Source organism: Octodon degus, unplaced genomic scaffold (genome assembly GCF_000260255.1).
Source record: "Octodon degus isolate 3935 unplaced genomic scaffold, OctDeg1.0 scaffold00105, whole genome shotgun sequence".
Lineage (NCBI taxonomy): Eukaryota > Metazoa > Chordata > Mammalia > Rodentia > Octodontidae > Octodon > Octodon degus.
The window spans coordinates 547,003-569,674 of NW_004524681.1; the positions used below are offsets into that span (position 1 = coordinate 547,003).

Genomic DNA, 22,672 nt, shown 5'->3' on the forward strand with positions numbered 1-22,672 from the left:
ATTGAACTCAGGCCCTTGCACTTGCCAGGGAAGGGCTTATCCTACTAAGCCATCTCCCTGACCCCTGAAATAGTATTCTTTAACAATTGTTTTTCAGTCACTTAAAAGGTAAAGCCCATGTTTGGCTCACAGCAGAGTTTGGGCCTCTGGCCATGTCTCTGGACTTGGGCAGCTCCATGGGGGACACCATGCTCCTGTTCTCAAGAGCATGGCCTCCAACGCATGGTCACTATGTCATGCCTGCCCTGGACTCGGAGCCCTGCCATGTTCTGTAGATCTTTGGTCTGTACCTGTCTTTGAGGTCAGGCTGTGCCTGTGCCTTTGGTGATATGATTGCTTGCCCTCTGCGCAAGTTGACTTCTAGAGGCCTCAGTCTGGAGCTGGCGCCCCATCCCAGGCCCCGAGGAAGCCTGCTGTAGCACACTTCTCTGTGGCCTTCCATGAAACAGCCAGGTGATATTGACCTTGTGTCATGGTGTGAATAGGAAGACAAGGGACAGCCGTGGAGTTCGTTAGCTGAGCAGGTGAAGCACTCGGACCCACAGGGTGAGGCCCAGAGCCTTGGTGGCCATTTGGGAGGAGAACACGCAGGAGCCACTCAGCTGCTACTCACCACACGTGGGGATAGCTTTGGCACCCAGGTCCTGGCCTGCACCTGCACTGGGAGCTGGGGTTCCCACTGCCTTTCTCGGGTGTGGCCCTTCTGCTAGGAGGCCTGATGCAGAACTTCTTGGTCTTGGATTTCAGAAGATGAACTGACCTTAGAAATGCCTGGTGCTGGGCTGCAGTTACAAGGTAAACAAGCCTCAGAGCTGAAACCACCTCACAGCAGGCGACTTTGACCTCTGTGGTTCTTACTTCTCTATGAAGAGCTGCCTGGGAAACAGAGACAGTAGAAAAGCAGAATTTCACATTTTAGGGTGGATATAATATATATTTTTCTCAGAACGTTGAATATGTACAAAGACGACTTTATACATATAAAATTTAGAATGTAAGATTGCTGTCCGTACCAGTTTGTCATGTTTTGTTGTATTACTGTTAACCTGATTATAGATTTTATTTATTTTCAGTTATTTTTATTTTATTTTTTTTTCAAAGTTTTATTGATAAACAGCAATGAGACAGTTTCAAATCAAATCGGAAGTACAGTTTCAACAAATAATACACTGCATATATTCTTCTTAGTGGTTAATTGCCGTACAAGATGCGGACTTGTGATCCTATTTACAAACACCATTAGAAAAAATCATTCTATTCATTAAGAGAATGCAACTATATATCTATCCCAACCTCCCTGAATACACAGATACAAAATGGACATTCATCATTATACCCCATTTTTTCTAAGTTCCGTTATTGAATATTATAGGTGTGTAAACTCAGCAAAATATTCTAAGTATTATTCTCAGTTATTTTTAAATGTTATAAGTGTGTCAGCCAGGCTGCCTGGTGCACACTTGCAGTCTCAGCGCTCTGAGAGGCTGAGGCAGGAAGATTATAAATTCAAATACAGATTGTAAATTCAACTTAGTAAGACTCTTCTTCAAGTGAAAACGAAGGGCTATGAGCGTGGGGGTGCAGCCAGTGTGCTGAACGTGGGCCCTACCTCCTGCAGGGGTGTGGCTTAAGTCATGGAGGGTACACACCCTGAGCCACACCCCAGGACAGGGTTGCCTTCAGCAAGAAAGGCTTGCTGGCTTCACCAAAGGGTTAGGTGAGCGTCAAGGGGCGCCAAGGATGAACAGCTAGCTTCCCTGTGTGGGGGAGACTGGTTTGTCCCGTAGAGAAATAGAGGAAAATCATTCTGGTCAGAAAGGCTTAAAATGTACCAAAAGACAAATAAAAAGCAACAAGTGGCCTCCTGGGCTTGCTGCAGCTACGGCAGAGTTGTAGGTAGGGGCTACAGTGGTGAGGACCCCACAGTGCATGTAACTGGTCCTCAGGATTCAGTTTCCCTACTGCAGGGCTCACACGGAATGCGATGGGCTTGTTTCAGAAAGATCGTTGTACCTGGTATGGTGGGGGATGGAAACCATGTGGAACTACATGGGTGAGCTGAGGCAGGACCAAGGACAGAGGGCATGGGCGAGCCTTTCCTAGCCCTGGAGGACAACTGGTGGGTGTCTTTGGGTACAGGGAGCAGCTGAGGAGCAGCCGTTGTCATCAAGGAACCACAGGGCTCACATTTTAACCACAGATGTCTGCGTTACCACAGTGACTAGACGTAGCAAAGTCCGGGTGCCGGGAGGGCTGGGCCTGAGCGCGACCGCCCTGGGCTGCTGCTTACGCCCCTGCTATCCCACCTGTCGTGTAGCCCAGCAGCCATGTCAGCTGCACTCATCCTAGGACTGTGGAGCTTAGATGCACCTTAGATTCACATTGTCAGTCCTGTCTGCAGGAGTCACTTTGGAAAGAGAAAAAAGACAGTGCCATAGCCTGTAAATACAGCTTTTATTGCTTTTTGCTATCTGTCCAACATATATCTGACCCACAAAGTAATGGAAAAAGACCGCGGATGTAGTTTTGCAGCATAAGCACTTGCCTGGCAAGCACCAGGCCCTGACTTGGAATCCCAGAACTAACGCTAACGATGATGATAGCAAAGAATTGTAGCACTTTGCCTGGACTCAGCCCTCAGTCCTGAGAGCCACGCCTTCCGAGATGCTCCAGTCCTGAGCGCCTGCTGGCTGCTCTGTGAGAAACATCTGTCTTCCTAATCAGCCGAGGTGTAAGGTGAACGGAACTGGTCCTCCCTTTGCTTTTGCTTGAAAGGACAAAGCAAAGGCTTTCCCTGGAGAGCAACACGGATGCATTTGTCTCGGGAGGGGGGGGTGGCGCGTCAGAAGCTGCCCCACTATTTCAGCAGCTGTGTGGCAAGTTTTCCAGGAGACCGTGTGTGGGAGGGCTGAGGGGGCATCTGGTTTCTCTTTGTGAAGGGAGAGAGAAGCTGATACTATCTTCTTGGGAAAGCAGCTCACCTGCAGAAAAGGAGCTGCCTAGCACCCAGGCGAGCCTGCTGAGATGCCTGTGCATGCATCTTGCCTTCCTGGGAAAGGAAGGAAAGAAAGAGCCAAAAAGATCCTTCTGCCCGAAACTACACAGTGCAGATAACCCTTTGACCTCTGGCCTGGGTGAAGCCTGTCCCCAGGGAAGCCTTGCTCCAGGCCAGTCTGAAAGGGCCCTGAAGAGAGAGAGGCTGGGAGACGGGAAATAAGCGCAGGAGCTGCGGGAGAGACCTCGGGGATGGAGACGGGAGGTGGTTGTGTGGCATCGCGCTGCGCATTCCCAGGCTGCAGCATGAAGCGCCCATGGGCCGCGCTGTTGGCAGCCTCACGCCAGTCACATCTGGATTCGATGACAGCGTGGCTGGGGCCAGGGCTGCCCTGGGCACATGTCCTCCTGGGCCTGCCTCCTCACTCTCGGCAGATCCCCCCACCCCCCCACTGGCGCCATCAAATTCCTGCCCATGGTCTCCTTTCCTTTGTGTTTTTCTTTTGTGGAGCTGAGAAGGAATCCAGGGCTTGGCCCTCGCCAGGCAGGCTCCTCCCAGCAGCTGCACCCCATGCTGATGCTGTTTGGGGCACAGAACACTGGAGCATTGCAAACTAGAGAGAGGGAGTTGGGCCTGTTTGTCATATATGTGTTAGGAAATCGAGTTTTTCCTCGTAGGCAACAAAAAAATTAGCACGCAAGACCTAAAATTCTTATGTTTATCTCTGGCGGATTTAACCTGCGCCCTGTGACAGCTTTGTTATTGTCTGTGAGTCTGTCCTGTTTCTTTTCTAATGTTTAGACAGCATTTTTATTTTATTTTTTATACATCATTTTAAAATTCAGCATTTTATATTTACATCCTGGAGCCTATTAAATTGATTTTACTCGTTTCCTGCTTCTTCCAGTAAATACTAATACAACCTCAGAGTTTCCTTCTCACAGAAGGACACTTGGAGTCGTCGAGGGCTCCTGACCGGCTCCTCGGCCAGAACTTGCAGGAGGGATTTCTAAGAAGGGCGCCATGGGGTGCATCTGATGCTTCTGTTTTTCTCCGCCTGTAAGCGAGGTACGAGGCTTGATGTGAAAGACAAACATCTCCTTAGCGAAGGAGGAACTCCTAGGCAGTTACAGCCGGCTGTCCACTAACCGCACTGCTTGCAGCCCTCAGAACTCTCTGGAAGTTCCTGGTGAATGTAAAGAACCTTTACATGTGTGGGGTCCTCCGAGATCTAAGTAAGTGAAAGGTGAGGAGGTTTCAAAATGCCGGCATTAGCACATGAAAGAAACGTCGGGGGTGGGGGGGATAGAAAAAGCCATTTGCTGTAAACAGTGATTACTCACATCACTTTTGTTTTGTTTTCCTTTTAAACTTTGTTCCTAAGAAAACTTAATGCAAATGAAATTCTAAGCTTAGTCCTAATTACACTCTGTGAGGCCGGGGGAGCCACTGGACAAGCCACTAATGGAAGAAAAGGGTTTTTATCTTTGCCTTTAAAATACTTTTTTGTGTTTCTTTGATTATGGACATAATATATGAGGACAGACACACACCTGTGTTTTGTAAATAAATACACACTGCCAGCCAGAAGGCCTGAGCGTGTGTTTGGTGTGGCAGAGGCTTGCCTCCCTTGGGCCAGGCCGGGGCTGCACCTCCAGGGCTGCAGAGCAGGGGAAATGAAGAAGCGGTCGGTGGGAAGTGGAATTTAAACTGTGGAGCCTGCTGTGCAGAAGTATGCATGAGGGTTTTCAGAGTGAACCCGCTCGGGAAACTTCCCATCCAGAAGAGGAAGTGGACCTTCGCCTACCACCACCTACCCCTCCGGGCCACAGGAGGTGTGTGAGGGGAGCCCTTGAGCAACTGTGCACCCCACAGAGTGTGAGGGAGGTGACACCAAGGTGAGATCGGAAGGGAGAGTTGGGTTGGGGAGATAGGTCAGCTGGGTAACAAAAGAATCACGCAGGGCAGGAAGGGCAGGCAGGACTCAGGAGCTGCCCCATCATGTGTGCACCGCCTGTCACGCGTGCACCTCAGGTTCCACCGAGCTGGGACACCCAGTGAGGAGTCTCTGACTAAGGTGAGAAGTGGTCTTTGGCTGATCATTGAGGAAAGCTCTGCAGGCGGCAGCGGGCAGCAGGTAGACAGACCCACCCTGAGCTCAACTGCTATAAGTCTTGACCCTGCTGCCTCCTAAGGAGGATTCGTGAGACAGCAGAGCCATGGATGCAGGAGGAAGGGCGTGTTTGTAAGGTACGCCTGAAGAACACAGAGGATCTGGGACTGGGGCATACGCCCTGACCCCATGAACTGGGCAAGGCCAGAAAAGGGGCAGACCCAAGACGCGCATACTGTTTGGTACCCAGAAATCTCAGGGATAGTGCACCACCCTAAGAAAACAGTAGAGCAGGCCCCAGCTGGGAGCTGCAGGCACTGTTGGGACCCTAGACAGGTCGTCCATGGAGAGCCGAGGAATTCCGGAATAGTTGTGTAGGTTTCATAAAATAAACTAGTGCATGTCATATTTGAAGATATGTGGACATTTAAAAAAAGTCATAGAAAGTTATTTAATGACTGGAACAGTTCACTTTTTTTAAAAAAGCAGATTGTAAAACACATAAAAAACAACCCCGAATATTTGTGCATATAAACATAAAGGAAATGAAATAGCTAGTGTCCACTGTACTTAACTCTGAGTGTTGCTATTCAAAAACATTATTTTTTTAAGGGCCAGCTAGAAAGCTCAGTGGATTAAATTGCCTGCCTGCCATGCAGGCCCCACCCTCAGGGCATGCTGAGCTGAATGAGAGGGCATGGTGGCGCAACTGTAATCCCAGTGTTGGGGAAGCTAAAAAATAAGAAGGATCACTACAAGTCTGACCTGTGTAGTGAGACTCTGTAGACCCTGTAGTAAATATATTTTTTAAAACCTTTATTTTAATTTTTTTCTTTGTGCTTATCTGAATTTTAAAATTTTGTGTAACATGTTTCATCATAATGAGAAAAAAAATAGTGAATTTTGGGACTTGCACTGAGGATCGAGCCTGGGGCCTCACACATGCAAGGCTGAGCTGTACTGTCAGCCCACACCATGCCCTCTTAGTGAAGAAGCCAGGGCAAAGACAAGAGGAGGTTGGGAGACCAACAGTTGAGGTTAGGGCTCCTTGGCGTTTGCCATGCAGCCCTGCGTAGCTGCTGTAGACTTAGCGCTGAGCCTCCCTGCAGCCAGAGCAAGCTAGAAACACTCTCCGCTGTGGGACACGGCGTGCTCCTTATCAGAGCTTGTGATATAGGCGCAAATCTGGGACACATTCCCTTCATCTGCGGGAAGCTGGAAATTCCCAGAGCCCCTCTGAATCTGGGTATGGAAAGTCATTTGAACTTACATTTGACACTAACTTAAGATAATGAAGAGAGAAGATTCCTGTGTTCAGCGTCATTTAACCAGTCAGGAGCTTTTGGATGACTTTGAGATAGGAATGAAGGAAACAAAATAATTTTTTGGACTTTCACCCTTTTCACTCTGGATGGCCAGCTACGATGGTTTTTAGTGTGTCTCCCTCTCTCAAACAGCTACACTCCCTCCCGCTTGCCTCAGAAGATAAACTGTGGCAGATGGGCCTCAATTCTGACCCTGCAGAACTCCAGAAGTGACAGCCAGAGCCTCAGAATTTCAGCAGGAAGCGGCTCTTTACGAAGGCCAGCACCTGTCACAGCTCTGTTCCAGGAGTGGGGGAGTTGTCTTAGCCCTGTGCTGTCCCCTGCATTGACAGAATGGCACCACACCCGCCCACGTGTGTGTTCTGTTCTGTGCTGTATGCCTTGTGCAGACCAGTGTCTTGGTGCGACTCACTGGGAGTTCACAGAAGACAAGAAAAGGAATCTGCAACATATCCTAAGCAGCAAGTCTTAGGTTCTTCAAGAAATCCCAAAACTGGTGATGCTGTCATTCTTTTCCTTACCCTGTGTCAAACAGGTGATCAGTACAAACGTTCCTAGTCTGGGCATGGTGGCACACGCCTATAATCCCAGCACTGAAGAGGCTGAAACAGAAGGATCGCTACGAGTCTGAACTGCAGAGTGAGACCCTGTACCAAATACATAAATGAAAAAAAAAAAAAAGGTTAAAAAAATTACAAACATTCCTATAGCTAAAGAAAATAGAGCCAAGCATGGTGGCCCATACCTACAATTCCACCATTCTAGGAAGCTGAGGCAGGAGGATTACAAGTGATTTAGTGAGACCCTGTCTCCAAACATAAAGGGCTAAGGGCATAGTTCACTGCAGAGGCCCTGACAGAAAATTGGTACAGATAAGTAAGGTTAGCCACTAAGAAAGTTAGGCTATTCTGGGGTTACGGTGGCTTCTGAAACCATGGTATTCCTCTTTAGTAAGTACCCTAACAGAAGCAAACTCGCAAAAACAGGGTATAAGTTTTATTTCTCTTTGTGAAAGTCAAAGTTGTGGGGCCTGAGAGATGGCTCAGTAGAATAAGCGCTTCCCTGGCAAGCACAAGGGCCTGAGTTTAATCCCGGTTCCGCCACAAAAAAAAAAAAAAAAAAAAAAGTCAAAGTTGTAACTTAACCTTGCCGGAAGGGTTCGCCCCAGGTCACATAATGAGGAAAATTTGAGGACACAGTTGGGTAAATTTGAATTGTGAGGCCTTCCACAGCGCAACCAGACTGGGGTCTTAAGAGATGCCAGCCTGTGGGGGACCAGAAGTTCGGGACTGGCAGATGGAGCCCTGGTGGGGTTCCTGGTGGGGAAAGCCAGTGTAAAGAACATTCCTGAGGCACTTGGGGCATTTGGGTACAGAGTACGTGCAGCTCTATCACTGGGGAATTTGTTGGGGGCATGATGTCGCGGTGTTGTAGAGAAGTCCCTGGTCTCGGGAGACAGGGCCAGTGTCGAGGCATGGTGTGCACGGCTGGGGAGACTCATCAGGCAAGTGTCTCTGTGTCTGCACTTTATGTGCACGCAGGACATGGAGACAGGAGGCTCAGAAAGCAGGCATGCTAGAATGCTTACAATGAATTTTCAGAAAGGTTCAGAATGCCCCGAGTTGTGTTTCTGATCTTTGATCAGTGCCTCCGATTGATGGGAGGCCTTGCGAGCCAAGAGCACTTCTAAGATGTTCTCCAGTTGGGATGTGCCATCAGTGGACACTCATCGTTAGGCCTGTGTATCTGGAGATGCTTAGAAACACATGCTTATATTTCAGAATGAATATAAAAGTCTTCAGTTTATTGATAATATTTTTAGTACTGGACATTGAACTGAAGGCCTTTGACCTGAGCTAATTGCCAGCCCTTTTTTTTATTTTCAGATGGGATCTAATTAGCTTGCCCAGGCTCCGGATTCTGATCCTCCTGCCTCAGCCTCCCAGAGTGCTGGAATTATGTGTGCCCCTGAGCTGAACAGTTCTATGTAGCAGAATAACTTTTGGTGTTAATTCTTCTATGCTCAAATTGTTTGAGATTCTCTGGCATATGTGCTGAAAACTATTTGAAGATATACTTCCGGGCATCTTCAGGGTCTGCTGCTAGTGGGCCAGAAAGATGCTTCGGTGTGGGCAGACTGGCTGCCAATGCAAGGGTGGGCCGCGCCTGGCGGTGGCTGAGAGCGCGAGTCCGCTCGTGGGAGGCTGTGTCTGGCGGTGCCCACAGCGTCGTTTAAGTAAGTTGTAGCGCTGCGAAGAGGCGCAGACAAACCCCTGCGATTTATCGCTGAGCTGGGCGAAGCTGGTGCTCCACAGCTTGCATTTCACACTTGAGAAGAAATTTCAGAGTGGTTTGGAGCTGTGGCCGCTCGAGTGTTTCTCTTCTTGTAAGCAAGCTGTTAGCTGCTGTGGGTTGAGATTCGGAGGGGCCGCCATGAAGCCACAGATGTTTTTGCAATGAAACTGTGCACCTCTGAGCAAGCCGAGGTGCTCAAGAGATGACAGATGGTATTTTCGTGTTCCCTCGAGGTCAGAGTGCCACAGCGAGCCGGTGACTGGGAAACGGAGCAGTGTTAGTCCTGGCAGGAAATTTAGTTCCTAGCTCCAGGGGAAGTCGGCTGCCGTGAATAGGCTCTCTCTGTCAGTCTGTAAAAATAGTTTGTGAGGTGCTGCTGTCTGTGAGGCAGGCTGCGCCCAGGAGCTGGCGGATGGGCAGCCACTTAAACAAATGTCTGGCAAGCTCAGTAGCGTGTCCAGTGTGCGACCCCGATGGGAAGCCTTGTGTGGACAGAGACCACAGCTCAGAGGGATTGCTTTCCTTCGGCTGTGCTTGTGTTGAGTTCTGTTAGTACGCTTTCGCAGTGCGTAGTGACCATGCTCGTCGTGTGTGTAAGCTCAGTGCCTTTTAACCGTCCCAGCATCCGCACACACAGCACCCCAGTCGCAAGCATTTGTGCCTGCAAGTTTTGAATTCTCAGAATCCGTGGTCACTCCATTTTACTCACTTTTCAATTCTTCAGGAATGTGTGTGTGGACACAGCCTCATCTGTGCAGTGTGTGGGTGACCAGCCATCCTAGACTTGGGGACAGTGGAGCTGCTGCCCTTTGGGTGTCTCTGGGTGGCAAAGCTGCCGTCAGGATGCGCTCCTCCAGACTGGCCTTTCGTTGGGGCGGCCAAGGTCTCCCTGAGGATGAACTTGGGGCCACAGCAGCTCTTCAGGGTGTGGGCTCCTCAGAGCCCCAGAAGCAGAGCTCAAGTGGGCAGAAATCTTAAACGGTCAACTTTCTTATCCCAGACAGCATGAATGCAGAACATTTGTCAAAACGATATTTCTTTTTGGCAGAACCGGGGATTAAACTCAGGTCCTTGCGCTTGCCAGGGAAGCACTTATTCCACTGAGCCATCTCCCCGGCCCCTCAAAATGATATTTCTGAAAAGAAATCTTGGAAACTTGATAGACAGGGCTGAGGAAATACCTCAGTAGACTGAGTGCCTGCCTGGCAAGTGCAGGGTACTGAGTTCAATCCCCAGTGCGGGGGGTGGGAGAACTTGATTAATAGATGAAAGTTAAATCACATGCTCCAAGAAAGAAAAGGTGTGATCGAAATACTAGTGGTTGCGAAGGGCGAAGCCTCATCTCGGTGTGCCCAGAAGGAGACCTGGCCTGGGAGCTCCTGGGCAGGCTGCGGCAGGCTCTACTTGCTGTGCGAGGAGGCTGATTCCCAAATGCTGCACACACAGGCTGTTTCTCACATCCTCACGCGGTAGGAGACGTGCTTCTCTGACTGAGAGGTGCTGTTTGTCTTGGGCCCTTCAAGGGGCAGAACAAAGAGCCAGTCCTCCTAGCTGAGGCACAGCTTCCCTTCCGTGAACACAGGCGGAGCGACACACACACACACACACACACACACACACACACACACCCTTCTCTCCTCGTTTACACCAAGTGAATACTCCATGTTATCACAAGAAAACTCCTCTAAATTTACTATGCAGATGGTGACAAATCTTTACAATTATCAGTTTCTTACAGAAATTCAGTTTGTAAACAAACGGAAACTGAATTTTTAATCTAGGAATCAGGTGAAGGTTCTGTTCTTCCAGCTGAATCCTTGCTTCTTTCAGCCTGTAGCACACCAGGCTGACCCTTTCTCAGCCAGCCCACTGCACCCCTAGCCTAGGGTCCCCAGCTCTCCCAGCCTCGCTCTGAACTGGTGGGCTTCAAGCAGAGGATCCCAGCCCGCAGTGTGAGGACAGTGAGGAGGCCTTGCTGGGTGGGATGGGGTCTGCGCCTACTCCCTGCCCTCCTTCCCCATCCCCCGCACTTGCTGCCCTGGCCAAGCAGGGGCGTGGCTCAGTGACACACCGAGCCCTCTTGGTGACAGTGCCGGCATTCTGCAGAAGGCAGGCCAGGCAGCTGGGCTGCAGAGGACAGGGGACCCAGGCAGCCACATGGGGAGGCTGGGAAGTACACGTGCGGCCAGACCCTGCCCTTTGGGGGCCTCAAGCCCACCCAGCTGCCAACCCAGGGGGCCATTCAGGCTTTGGCTGCACTCATGTGCACACTCCAGGTGGATGCTGTGTCAGACACTTCAAGCTGAGTTGTCACTGCTCTTGTTCTGGCCAAGCTTTTGTGTAGCAGTGGCTGTGGGGCTGGCTTGGTTGGTTGTTATGGGCAGCTTTGGAGGGCAAGTGTGAGGCCTTCATACTTTTCCAACCCTTTAAAAATTGGTTAAAATTTTGAGACAGGATCTCACTGAGTTTGCCCAGGCTGGGCTTGTGATGCTTCTGCCTCAGCGTCCAAACATGCTGGGATCACAGGTGTGGAGCAATGTGAAAAGTAAACAACGGAAAGCAACACGTAGTGATTGTTTTGTCTTCCGGAGACAGGGTCTCACTGTGTAGCCCAGGCTGGTCGCTGACCACTGTGTAGCCCAGGCTGGCTTTGCACAGTGATGCTTTTAGACAGAGTGCTTATTTTCTTAGGGCATCTCATTAGGCAACCCTCATATGTTCATGTCTATAATTGAGTAGCAGGCTGGCACTAAAGTAGGTGTGACTGCTTTCTCTTCCATTGGTGCAAGGAGGATTTTTATTTTCCAGCACTGGGGCTTGAACGGGGGACCTTGCACTCGAGGGTGGTTATTTTTCCACTGTCTTTGACTTCTCCATAGACAACTGGGAAATCAAACTCTATATCCTTATCAGATTGGGATTTTGGAAGTGGCATTGTGGGAACACACTCAGATGGGGACATCTCCTCCCTGTCCTGCCTGCAGGCTTTCTCTAAATTGCTCCAGGTAGAGGTGGTGGCTGGAAGGGGCACAGGCTGGGTCTTCATGCCCCAGTGTCACCACTTCCCTCGGCCCCGCCCTGGCTATCCAAAGCTGTCTACACCTGCGTCTTCCAGATGCAGCCGGCCTGCTGCCATCAGCCAGGGCAGTCCTGGAATGTCTTGGGTGCAGCACCAGCGTCTCCCCATCAGGGCCTAGACCAGGCTGTTTTCAGGTGTCACCCACACAGGAAGCCCACACAGGAAGCAGGTAAAACAGGAGCGGTTGGTCTGCAGCCCTGGGCAGGAGAGGAAGCCCTCAGGACGCACACTTCTCTGGGACAGGAGTAAGCCTCGGGCCCTGGCCTCAGAAAATGCCTCAGGAACAGGAGCTGAGTGCCCAAGCCGCTCTCTGGCTGCTAGACCCGGCCTACGGCCTACGGGTGGGAGGGAGCGCTCTCCTGCCCGCCTCCCCTTCCCCTCTGCAATTCCATTCAGTGATCAAATCCCCAAGGCCGGGCGGGGCGAGGCGCAGGAGCGCTCTGTGACCCGACTGCAGCACTCACCTGCTGAGCACCCAGCCTTTCCCTAAGCATTGAACAGAGGCTCCCTCATCCCTGATTCATAGCTGAGGAGAGCAGCTCCCACCAGCGCCTGTCCTCCCCTGGACCGGCACGGCTGCTGGGGACACACAGGCCCAGGATGCGCCTACCCCATGCTTGGCCCTGTGTGTCAGACTACCGCATCCCAGCCCCAGCATGCAGGGCCCGCACCCCAGGCAGATGTTCCCGGATGCTGCTGTTGTGCTGTGGCACTCTCAGCACTTTCTGTGAATAAAGATTTCCCTTCCACAGCTTCGGAGATGGATACCAGGGAGATGGTCATGCTCATTTTAGAGCCGGTACGAAGAAGGAAGCTGCCTATTGTGTATCACACAGTGCGAAGAACGGAGGGAAAGCTGGCTTTAACCACTGTGCTGCCCCTTGGCTTCTCATGCAGACCTATCAGGAAAGCCCTTCGGGTCCTCTGCAGAGAAGAGCAGCAGCAACACCACCTTAGTCTGAGGTTTTGAATTTCATGTGAAACACATTCATGGAGGCTGGGGAGATAGCTCAGTAGAATAAGCACTTGCCTGGCAAGCACAGGGTACTGCATTCAATCCCCCGTACTGAAAAAAAAAAAAAAAATTCATGAAAACACTGGCTCAAGTCAGTATCTTTGTTTTTTGTCTTGCAGCTGGGTGACCATACTAGTAGCCCAGGCCTGAGCCCTGGAGCCTGGCCAGGGTCTACACACCCTGCAGACACCAACGCCATCTGGTGCCCGAGAAGAGAAATGTAAGCTTAGAGAAAGGCAGCTGGAGGGCCGATGGGCTGAGACTTCGGGCTCACGCTGCAGGGAGCCAGTGGTCAAATCCTACCACGTATGTTAGTATCTTAAGACGTCACAGAAAGACACGGCCAGTGCCCTATTGCTGTAAATCCTGTGCAGTGCGGATGGGATGGACAGGCTCTCGACAAGGCTTTTTTTCTTTTGATGGTGGTGGTACTGAGGACTGAGCTACATACCCCCGTCTTCTCTGAAATGTCTTTTGAGTCAAGGTCTCGCTAAGTGGCCCTGGCTGGGCTCGAACTTATGATCCTCCTGGCTCAGCCTCCTAGAGTTCTGGGATTGCAGGTGCACCCTTGTCTAAGGGTTCTGATGGACAAAACGTCTCATTTCCTTGGCTTTCGTTTGTGTTGATCAGAGTTGTGGTCACTGTAGGTAATGAGCCCATTACAAAAACGGACATAATCAACAGATTGAGTTCATTTCTGTGTCCATCTGCTTGCTCTCAAACTCTTGCAGATTTTGCTTTTATGAAACAATACTGTTCTTCAGCTAGGGAGGCGACTTGTTTCCAGAGCCTTTACAGTCAGTGATGTCTCTCTGTTAGCAGATGGGAGGTTATTAGATTAATGTGAAGGTCATGGGTGGGTGGATTTGCCCTAGAAAGGGTTAGTTGTGACAAGCTGCAGTCCCCAAAAGAGCAAGCACCTTCCGGGCCAGGAACAGCCCAGCCCTTGGGTCACACATGTGCATGGACAGACTCGGGCCCCCCTGAGGACAGCCAGGGGCATCAGCTTGGTGTCTTCCAACTTGGAGTGCACCGATGGCCCAGGCTCTGGGTCCTGTTTATATGAGTACTTGTGATATTGACTCTGAAATTTTTTAAGGTACCATATTTCTGGTACTGCCCTTTCTGTTCTCCTGGGCAGCCTGACCTCATCATTACAACTGTAGTGGGGGCTGGCCAGATAGCTCAGCAGATTAAAGCACATGCTTAGGCAGACTCAGGGACTGGGGTTCAATCCCGAGTGTGCCATGCGGGCCCCACCCCTGGGGCATACTGAGAGGGCAAATGAGACTGGGCATGGTGGCGTGCGCCTGTATTCCCAGTGCTTGGGAGGCTGAAAACAGGAGGATCACTGGACTTCTGATCTGTGTAGTAAGACCCTATACTGAGTATACAGTGTTCTGTACAAAGTAGTTATTTATTTTTGTTCTGTGAATTAAACTCAGGACCTTGCGCTTTCCAGGCAAGCAGAGTACTGCTAAGCTCTGTCCCTGGCCCCGAATGAAGTACTTGATAGGCCATATTTCATTGAATGCTCAAAACAGCCCCATGAGGGAGGGCCTAGACCGCTCCAGGTTCCCAGCCAAACAAGTGAGAATCAGGAGTGAAAAACTTGCGCAGGCCTGTGCGCTCGGCACCGAGATTCACGCCAAGAGCTGCATCCGTCAGGCCGCTCCACTGGCGGCCAAACCGAGGCGAGGTGCTGTCCCGGGCTCCGGAGCCCGCAGTAGGCTCCTGCCTCTCTCTCTCAGAGAACAGGGGTTTTGCCAGTTGTAGGTTTCAATTTTGTCAAAGTACGTGGAAATTGTATCTTTTATGATACTTTTTGCACTCATCTGCCAAATATTAGAATATATTTTTCAATTTCTAGAATATTTATAGACTTAAATTGCCTTGGAGATTTTCATAAACTGCCCACCCTACTTTTTAACCTAAATGTCCGAATTCTCTCTAGAATTACTGCTGCCCTTAACTTCACGTCTTGTCCACACTGGCCGGATGTACTGAGCGTGCCCTCCGCAGGCAACACTGAATTCACTGTGCATGTTTCGTGTCCTTTAGGAAAGCATGGCAGGGAAATACAGCATCTCTGAGTAGTATTTACTCTTTTCGAAGAAGGTACTTTATAGTTAAACATCATCACGGTTATCTTTATTCGATTAATTTTTAAATATTTTTTGGAGTTTTGTGTTCTGGTTTTTTTTTGGTTTGTTTTTTCTATGACAGGGTCTCACTGTGTAGCCGGAGCTGGCTTTAAATTTACACCCATCCTCCTGGGAACACAGGCCCGGGCCATCACGCCCAGCTATGGTTATATTCAAATGTGTTTGTGTTACCTTCAATTTTGTTTAGTTCATTACTGAAAAATCGTGGCCACTTTACAGTATCGCCTTGAAGTGCCGGCAGAACGGCGAGATGGGCTTCTGGTGTGCAGTAGCAGCTGGGCACCAGGAGGGGGAGCTCCGCCCGCCTCGCCTCAGTGCCGTTTGCGGGTGCCTCCCGCGCCCGCCCGCCCGTCCGGAGCCGCTTAGGCTTAGGGCGTCGTAGTGATGGCCTCTCCACGGGGAAGCATGCGCCCACGCGTGCCGCCCCGGAGTGGGACTGCCTGGACGCCAAGTCCAGCGGGGCACCCGGCCCGGGCCGCTTGGGCGGAAGGGGAGGAATGGCCCAGCCGTGTGACCTTCAGCCGCAGCGCAGGCTCCCGCCAAGGGGCGTCCAGAGCCACACCCCGCTGGGGAAGAATAACGCCATTTTACTTAGAATTTTCAGGTAGAAGGGCTGTTTAAGCTAGGTGTGATAGTACACATCTGTAATCCCAGCACTGCTGGAGCCTGAGGCAAGATGACTGCGAGTTCAAGCCCAGCCTGGGTGATATATGACTTAGCAAGAAACTGTCTCAAAAAAATAAAAGGAAATACCAGCATAGCACAGGGCAAAGGCCTGGGTTCCATGCTCTGCTCTTCAACTCCCCTACACGCCCACAGAGATTTCTTTTTGACCCAGAATTCAGAAAGCCTCTGTCCAGAAATCTGTTCTCACCCAGAGTGCTGGCCCTAACGATTACCTGCTGGTTGCTTTGTAGACCCCAGAAGAAAGTACCACGTGAGGCTGCTGGCTTACAACAACGTGGAGGACGGCTACCAGGCTGACCAGACCGTCAGCACACCGGGATGCGTGTGTGAGTGCCTGCGCCCCCCCGGGTCTCAGTCAGCGACCACCATTCCCCACCGCCTAGCAGTGCCTTAGACAAGAAGGTGCTCGCGAAGGAGGTGCGCAGCAGGGCTTTCAAACGCCGCGTGCCCGTGTCAGCTCTGCAAGCACACAGCCAGGAGTCTTACTGAAATCGAGCCTGCGCCCCGACACCCCAAGTCCTCTGACTGCTGTTTCTCTCTGGCTGCTCTCCCATGTGGCTGCTGCGAAGGGGCTGCTCACCCGCTCGTGTGTCCCCGCCAGGCCTGGACACTTGTGTAGGAGCTTGGCTTCTGTATCTCTGCTCTGTGCTGGTGACATGCGACTCCTTGCCTCCCTCGGGAAGTGCCAGGAGAGGCTGGGAAACCTCCATTCCACTGGGTCACCGGTGGAAGACAGGCCCGAGACCAGCACACAGGGTGGAGCAGGACGGTGAGCAGTCCCGCCGCCTGGCAGGCTGTCCTGTCTTGCCTGCAACACCCACATTCCTTTCTCCACAGCTGTGCGGGACCGCGTGGTCCCTCCCCCGCCGCCACCCCACCATCTCTATGCCAAGGCCAACAGCTCCTCCTCCGTCTTCCTGCACTGGCGGAGGCCTGCATTCACTGCCGCACAGACCGTCAACTACACCATCCGCTGCAACCCCGTGGGCCTGCAGAACGCCTCCCTGGTGCTGTACCTGGAGACGTACGTAGCCCTGCCAAGGCCCGATGTGGGATGTGCCATACGTCCTGTGGCCTGGGCCACACGGCACTTCAGCTGTGTGTTTCGGGCCTTAAGTTACTTTTAAAGTGGCTGGGAAAATAGTTTAGTAGAGTAAATGCTTGCCTGGCAGGTGCAAGGGCCTGAGTTCAATTCCCGGTTCCACAAAAAAACAAAACAAACCTGAAAATAAAGTGGCTGGGAGTTTTGCCTCTAATAATTTTACTGTATTCACTTTTCAGAACTGCATGTTTTCACGTTAATTTATATGTGAGTTTTAAACTTTTCTCAGCCTTGTGCAACAAGATAAAGCAAGGAGATATCGCTAACCTTAGCATGTTTAAGGAAAGAAGCAAAAGACCGTTTTCTTGCTGGCATTGGAAAACAGCTAGTGGTCATTCTTGCTTTTGAGGTCAGAATTACAAAGGCATCCAGTGAGGTAGGGTGGCGCACGCCCGTAATCCCAGAATTTAGGAGGCTGAGGCAGGAGGATCGCTGTGACTTTGAGGCCTGCCTGGGCTCCATAATGAGTTAAAGTCCAGCCTTGTCTTTTAAGAAAAGGCGTCCATCATGATGCCTTGAAAGGGTGCCTGGAGGAGGTGGGAAACTCCCATTCCACTGTGTCACTGATGGATGGCAGACAGGCCCAAGACCAGCACACAGGGCGATTATACACGCCAGTGTTTCTTTCTCCTCAGTTTCTGGCTTCCTCACAAAGGAACAGCTTGTCTTAGTTCTTTTGGGGGGGTACCGGGAATTGAACTCAGGACCTTGGCTTGCCAGGCAGGCTGCACCGCTGAGGTATATCCGCAGGCTTGTAGCCTTATTTCTGTAGAGTGATGCACCTGTAATTCTGTAACAAATTAGGCTCCCTTTGTCAACAGAGTTGCGTTTAAAGACAAGGAGGCGCTAAGGAATTAGAGCAGGGTGTGCTGCCTGTCTGGGCGGGAATGCTGATGACCTCTTAGCCACTGCATTACTCTCTTGTAGATCAGAAACACATATGCTGGTTCAGGGCCTGGAGCCCAACACCAAGTACGAGTTTGCGGTCCGGCTGCACGTGGGGCAGCTCTCCAGCCCCTGGAGCCCCGTGGTCTACCACAGCACACTTCCAGAGGGTAAGGGGATTGGCTTCCCTGTGCGTTTCCTCTTTGCAGCTCTTCAGGAAATGCTTCAAATGCTCAGCACCTTGAGAAGGGTACCACCTCATTCCCCGCTTCTAGTTGACATTTGTGTGTGTGTTTTACTTCCTTTGACATGCGCCTGGGCCGGGGAGATGGCTCAGTAGAATAGGCACTTGCCTGGCAAGAACAAGGGTTTGAGTTCAATCCCCAGTACCACCAAAAAATGCTCCTCCTTTGCTTCTTTCCCTACTAGAAGGTCACCAGGCAGGTGAGCTGAGGTTGTTGGCTGTCCTAAGGGGGCCATTCCATAGCTTCCTGGTCACTGTGCGGCTCCTGAGTGCTGCCACAAGCCCGAAAACAGCAGCAACAGAATTGTGGCCTCTGTTGGCACCAGGAGCCCACGAGGACCCATGCTGTGTGGTGGCGGGTGAGCCAGGCGCTATGCTGCCATGTTGGACACACGGGGCTTCTCACCACAGGAGGCCTGGCGCTGCCAGCCCAGTCCGCGTGTGCTCCTTGGAAGACACGGGTCCACTGCGCTCCAGACGCTGTGGCTCTTTGCGGATACGGACCATTAGTTCTCAGTTTGCTCTGCAAACTCACTGCCTTTCCACGGGTCTGGGTCTCAGAGGCTGTGAGACAGTCAGGCCGTCCTCCGTGGCACAGAGCTCAGACTGGTGGCACGTACTGCTGGAGAACTGTAAGCCTTTCTCGTTAGGCATCTTCACAAGCCCATTTCAGGAGTCCCGCAGAAGCCACTGCCTGGAGTTAGTACTTCCTTCCTTTCCCCCACCTCCTGCACCTTCTCTCTCTCCTTTAATCATTTATTTATTTATTTACTTGGTACAGGGTCTCACAGCTCAGCTGCATAGGACCCTCCTGTATCAGCCTCCCCAGTGCTGGGATTACAGGTGTGCACCACCACGCCCAGTTTTAGTGGCTGGCTTGGCAGGGTGCCAGCACAGCATGCGTTACTGGGGGTTCAACCCTGGACCTTGTACCTGCCGGGCAGACACTGAGACCACTAAGCTATCTCCCTAGCCCCTCCTTCTCTTTTTATATTTATATTTGAAACAGAATCTTGCTTTGGGGCCCTGGTCTAGGATTCAAGTGGTTCTCCTGCTTCTCACATAGCAAAACTAGGGGAAGGAACCACCATCCCCAGCCCTTTGCTGTTGTTGTTTTAATATTTTAAGCATGAAGTTAAATAAGATTTTTAAAAAGGAAGAAATGACAGTATTTTCCCTGATGGTGTTGAAGATCTAAAAGTGGGGTGTTCAGCTTTCTTCACAGTGGCTTCTGCAGCCCCACTTGGTTTCCCTCCGCTTGTGGTTGTAGGCCTTGCGCCGTTTGCCCCAGTAATGCAGGTTTTCTTCTCCTGTTGTGCACACAGCACCGGCAGGCCCCCCCGTTGGAGTGAAAGTGACGCTGATCGAGGATGACACGGCCCTGGTTTCCTGGAAGCCCCCCGACGGCCCTGAGACAGTGGTCACACGCTACACAATCCTGTATGCACCCAGGCAGGCCTGGATCGCAGGAGAGTGGCAGGTCCTTCACCGCGGAGGTAAACCTGCCCAGAGGGGTAGGCGGCTAAGTCGTGGTGCAGGAAGCAAAGGGGGAGAGGGGCCTAGAGGTGGTTGTGCATTTATTTTGCTACGTATGAAGTACTGAATTGCTAAAGATTTTGGCCTTATTCAAAGAGCACTGGGAAGCAGGGGCCAGGCAGAGGAACTGAGCGGAGCAGCCAGGCGTGGTGCAGGAGAGGCCTAGGGGCAGCATGGGAGGAAGATGCCCACGGACAAGGTGAAGGAGAGATGGTGACAGAACTGTTTGCCCAACAAATAAAACGGGCCAGTGGGGTACCTGGATGGAAGGGACGGGGAAGCACCTGAGTGGCTTCAGCGCGGGGCATGGAGTGTCTGCCAGGAGCAGGCATCGCCGGAGAGGACCTGTGGCTGGGAGCTGATGTATGTGTAGGACAAGCCACTTACTACAAAGCCGCAGCCTGGGCTCGTCATCAGTGTCTTTCAGCCTATTTGTTTGACTAGGCACTCAGGAAGCCATCTGGCTGATTTTGCATGCTGAGAATAGATGCATACTGATCCTCGTCCCCATATGAGAACTGGGTCAGGACCATTCCAAGTGCCCGTCAGGGGGTCTCGCCACATAACCGAGGCGAATTGAGTCTGTGTTTGAGTGTGCCAAAAGTGGGATGCTGCAGAGTGACCATTGGCATCCAAGATCAAAAAATTAAGAGTGAAGAGTGCATGGGATACTGTATTTCTGGGAGACCCTTGAGTAGGATGCCAATCTCCCCCTTTTATTTTGTTAATGGTGAGCTTTAATGAGAGGTGCACTCTTTCAACAATACCTTGTCCTTGGGGGTTATATGGTATACCTGTAGTGTGAAGAATATTGAGTGTCTTACAAAATCGAGCAAAAGCAACACTGGTGTAACCTGAACCATTATCAGTCTTCAATTGTTGGGGGCACCCCAAAACCAAGAAGGCAGTCAGCATGTGAGCAATGACATGTTTGGTAGCTTCACCCATTTGGAGGGAAGCATAAATAAATCCACTATAAGTATCAACAATTACATGAACATATTTTAATTTACCAAATTCTGTTATGTGAGTAACATCCATCTGCCACAATGCATTGGGTATCAACCCCCTAGAGTTTACACCTAAATGGGGTACAGGGAGATTTACAGCACAAGAATGACAATTTTTAACAATCTGTCTGGCCTGATCACAAGTTATTTTGTGCATAAACCGAAGGGTTTGTGCATTTAGGTGATGTAACTGATGGCTATGTTGAGCAGCAAGCATGCTGTCACCAGAGCGATCAGCATGGACATCATGTAGGATGGTGGTGAAAACCTGAGCTCGAGTGGCCAAATCAGCTTTTTGGTTCCCTTCTGCTAAGGGCCCAGGCAGGTTAGTATGAGCTCTCAAATGTCCCATGAAGAACGGGTGTTTCCGAAGATGGATTAGTGTTTGCAGTTGTCTAAACAGATTTGGAGCTGGAGAAGTCCTACAGATAGTGCCAACTGTTTCTAAGAGAGGTACGGATTGTGCAAGATAGGCTCTGTCTGTATATATATTGAAAGGCTGAGTTGGAAAGGCATTAAAAACAGCCATGACAGCTTGTAGTTCTGTCAATTGTGCTGAAGAAGAATCTGTTTGAAAGGTGACAACACTATCCTGAAATGCATAAGCTGTGGTAGGGCCATATTGAGCAACTGCGGTCTTTAATTCTTTCAGTGCAGTTATAATAAAAGGGGCATGCGCTCTAACAGCCCGAGGCTCAGCCGGGGGTCATCACTTCTGAAACCCGAACGCCATTTGGGGCGGGGGCCTACCGTGTTCAGGCGCCCTTTTGGGCCCGGGCCTACTGAGCCCAGGCGCCATCGTGGGAGCACCTCGTGTCTGATCAGCCTGCAGGGATTGCAAGTGTGACGTAAGCCTCTCAAACAGTCGAGTTTCCAGATCCAAAAGCACACTGGAAAATTTAGGAGCACAGGTGGACATTTCATTATCATCAGGGGATGGTTCTGCAGTAACTGGGGCCGTAACAGGGTCAGGACCCTATTTGGAAGCCTCTTTGGCTAAGTCTTCCCAGTCGACCTCTTGTAAAGTAGTCAGGTCGGGATACAAAGGTGTATAATGGGCCAGGAGCGGGGCTCGGGCGGAGGCGGCGGCAGCTGCTCGTTACCTTGGGGCTTAGTTAACACTGCATTCGCCTCCTCACCGTGGAGAGAGGAGACGTCTGAACCAGCCCGAGGGGGGCCGGAGTGGGTCTGCGCGAGTCGCGCAGGGCGGCCTCCCCCTGGGTAATCATGTCCCTGACCAGGGGTCCCCATGTCGCTGCGTAAGAATCTCATCAATCAGAGTCCAGTATGAGAAGGCTGTGACTGGGACCTTTTCTGGACCAAAAACTCTGTAATGCATCGCCCACGCGTTTCTATCTTTTAGAATCGATCGTGCCCTCCAACGGGAACCACGGGCAGGCCTCCTGAATGAACTTAAAATACTGTAACAAATCCTTTTCCTTTACCTTGATCCCTCGCGTCCTGAGTGCCTCGCTGAGGCCTTCCGCGAAGAGCTCACGCTCGCTAACGCCCGACCCGGGCCGGGAAGGGCAGGGCGGCCGTTCACTCACCGCGGCTCGGGCGCGGCTCTCCACCGGCTCCCTCGTTGAGCCCCGCGTGCCAGGCCCCACGCTGGGCGCCACTTGACTCGTCCCCGAGTCAGGACGTGGAGGAGGAACGGGGATGAACAGGACAGGCAACAGACACGAGGGACGGACACAGACAGGCTTTCAGATCAAGTCTCGTTCATTGAGCAAGTGAGTGGGTCTCAAGAGCCGGGCAGCGGAAGTAGTTGGGCGGGACTGGCTGCTGATTGGCAGCAGAGGTCGGGACCACGAAAGAGGCCGGGCACGCAGGGATTGGTGCTGCGGCGCTTCCTGGCCAAATAAGGGAAAATATAACAGGAGCGTTCTATCGCCCCCACACCGCAGCCTTGGCTTTTTATAGTTAATATTTAAATGTCAGTTAAATTTTAATTGGGAAAAACTAAATCCCCAAACTCTTAGCATTCTTACTGCATATTTTTATATCCTTCGTTTATTTTTTTTTTTCAACAAATAATACACTGCATATATTCTTCTTAGTGGTTAATTGCTGTACAAGATGCAGACTTGTGATCCTATTTACAAACACCATTAGAACAAATCATTCAATTCATTAAGAGAATGCAACTATATATCTATCCCAACCACTTTGAATACACAGATACAAAATAGACATTCATAGTTATACCCCATTTTTG

The 22,672-nt window shown here is 51.0% G+C and overlaps 1 protein-coding gene across 1 annotated transcript in view; it reads left to right on the forward strand.

The window, feature by feature from the left end:
* The window catches only part of Prtg (protogenin), a 98,339-nt gene that overhangs the window by 56,468 nt on the left and 19,199 nt on the right, over nt 1–22,672 (forward strand). The window contains exons 13-16 of the mRNA XM_023724055.1: nt 15,905–16,000; nt 16,512–16,698; nt 17,704–17,831; nt 19,231–19,401. Of these exons, the coding sequence (XP_023579823.1) occupies nt 15,905–16,000; nt 16,512–16,698; nt 17,704–17,831; nt 19,231–19,401 (582 nt within the window). The remainder of the gene's footprint in view (nt 1–15,904; nt 16,001–16,511; nt 16,699–17,703; nt 17,832–19,230; nt 19,402–22,672) is intronic.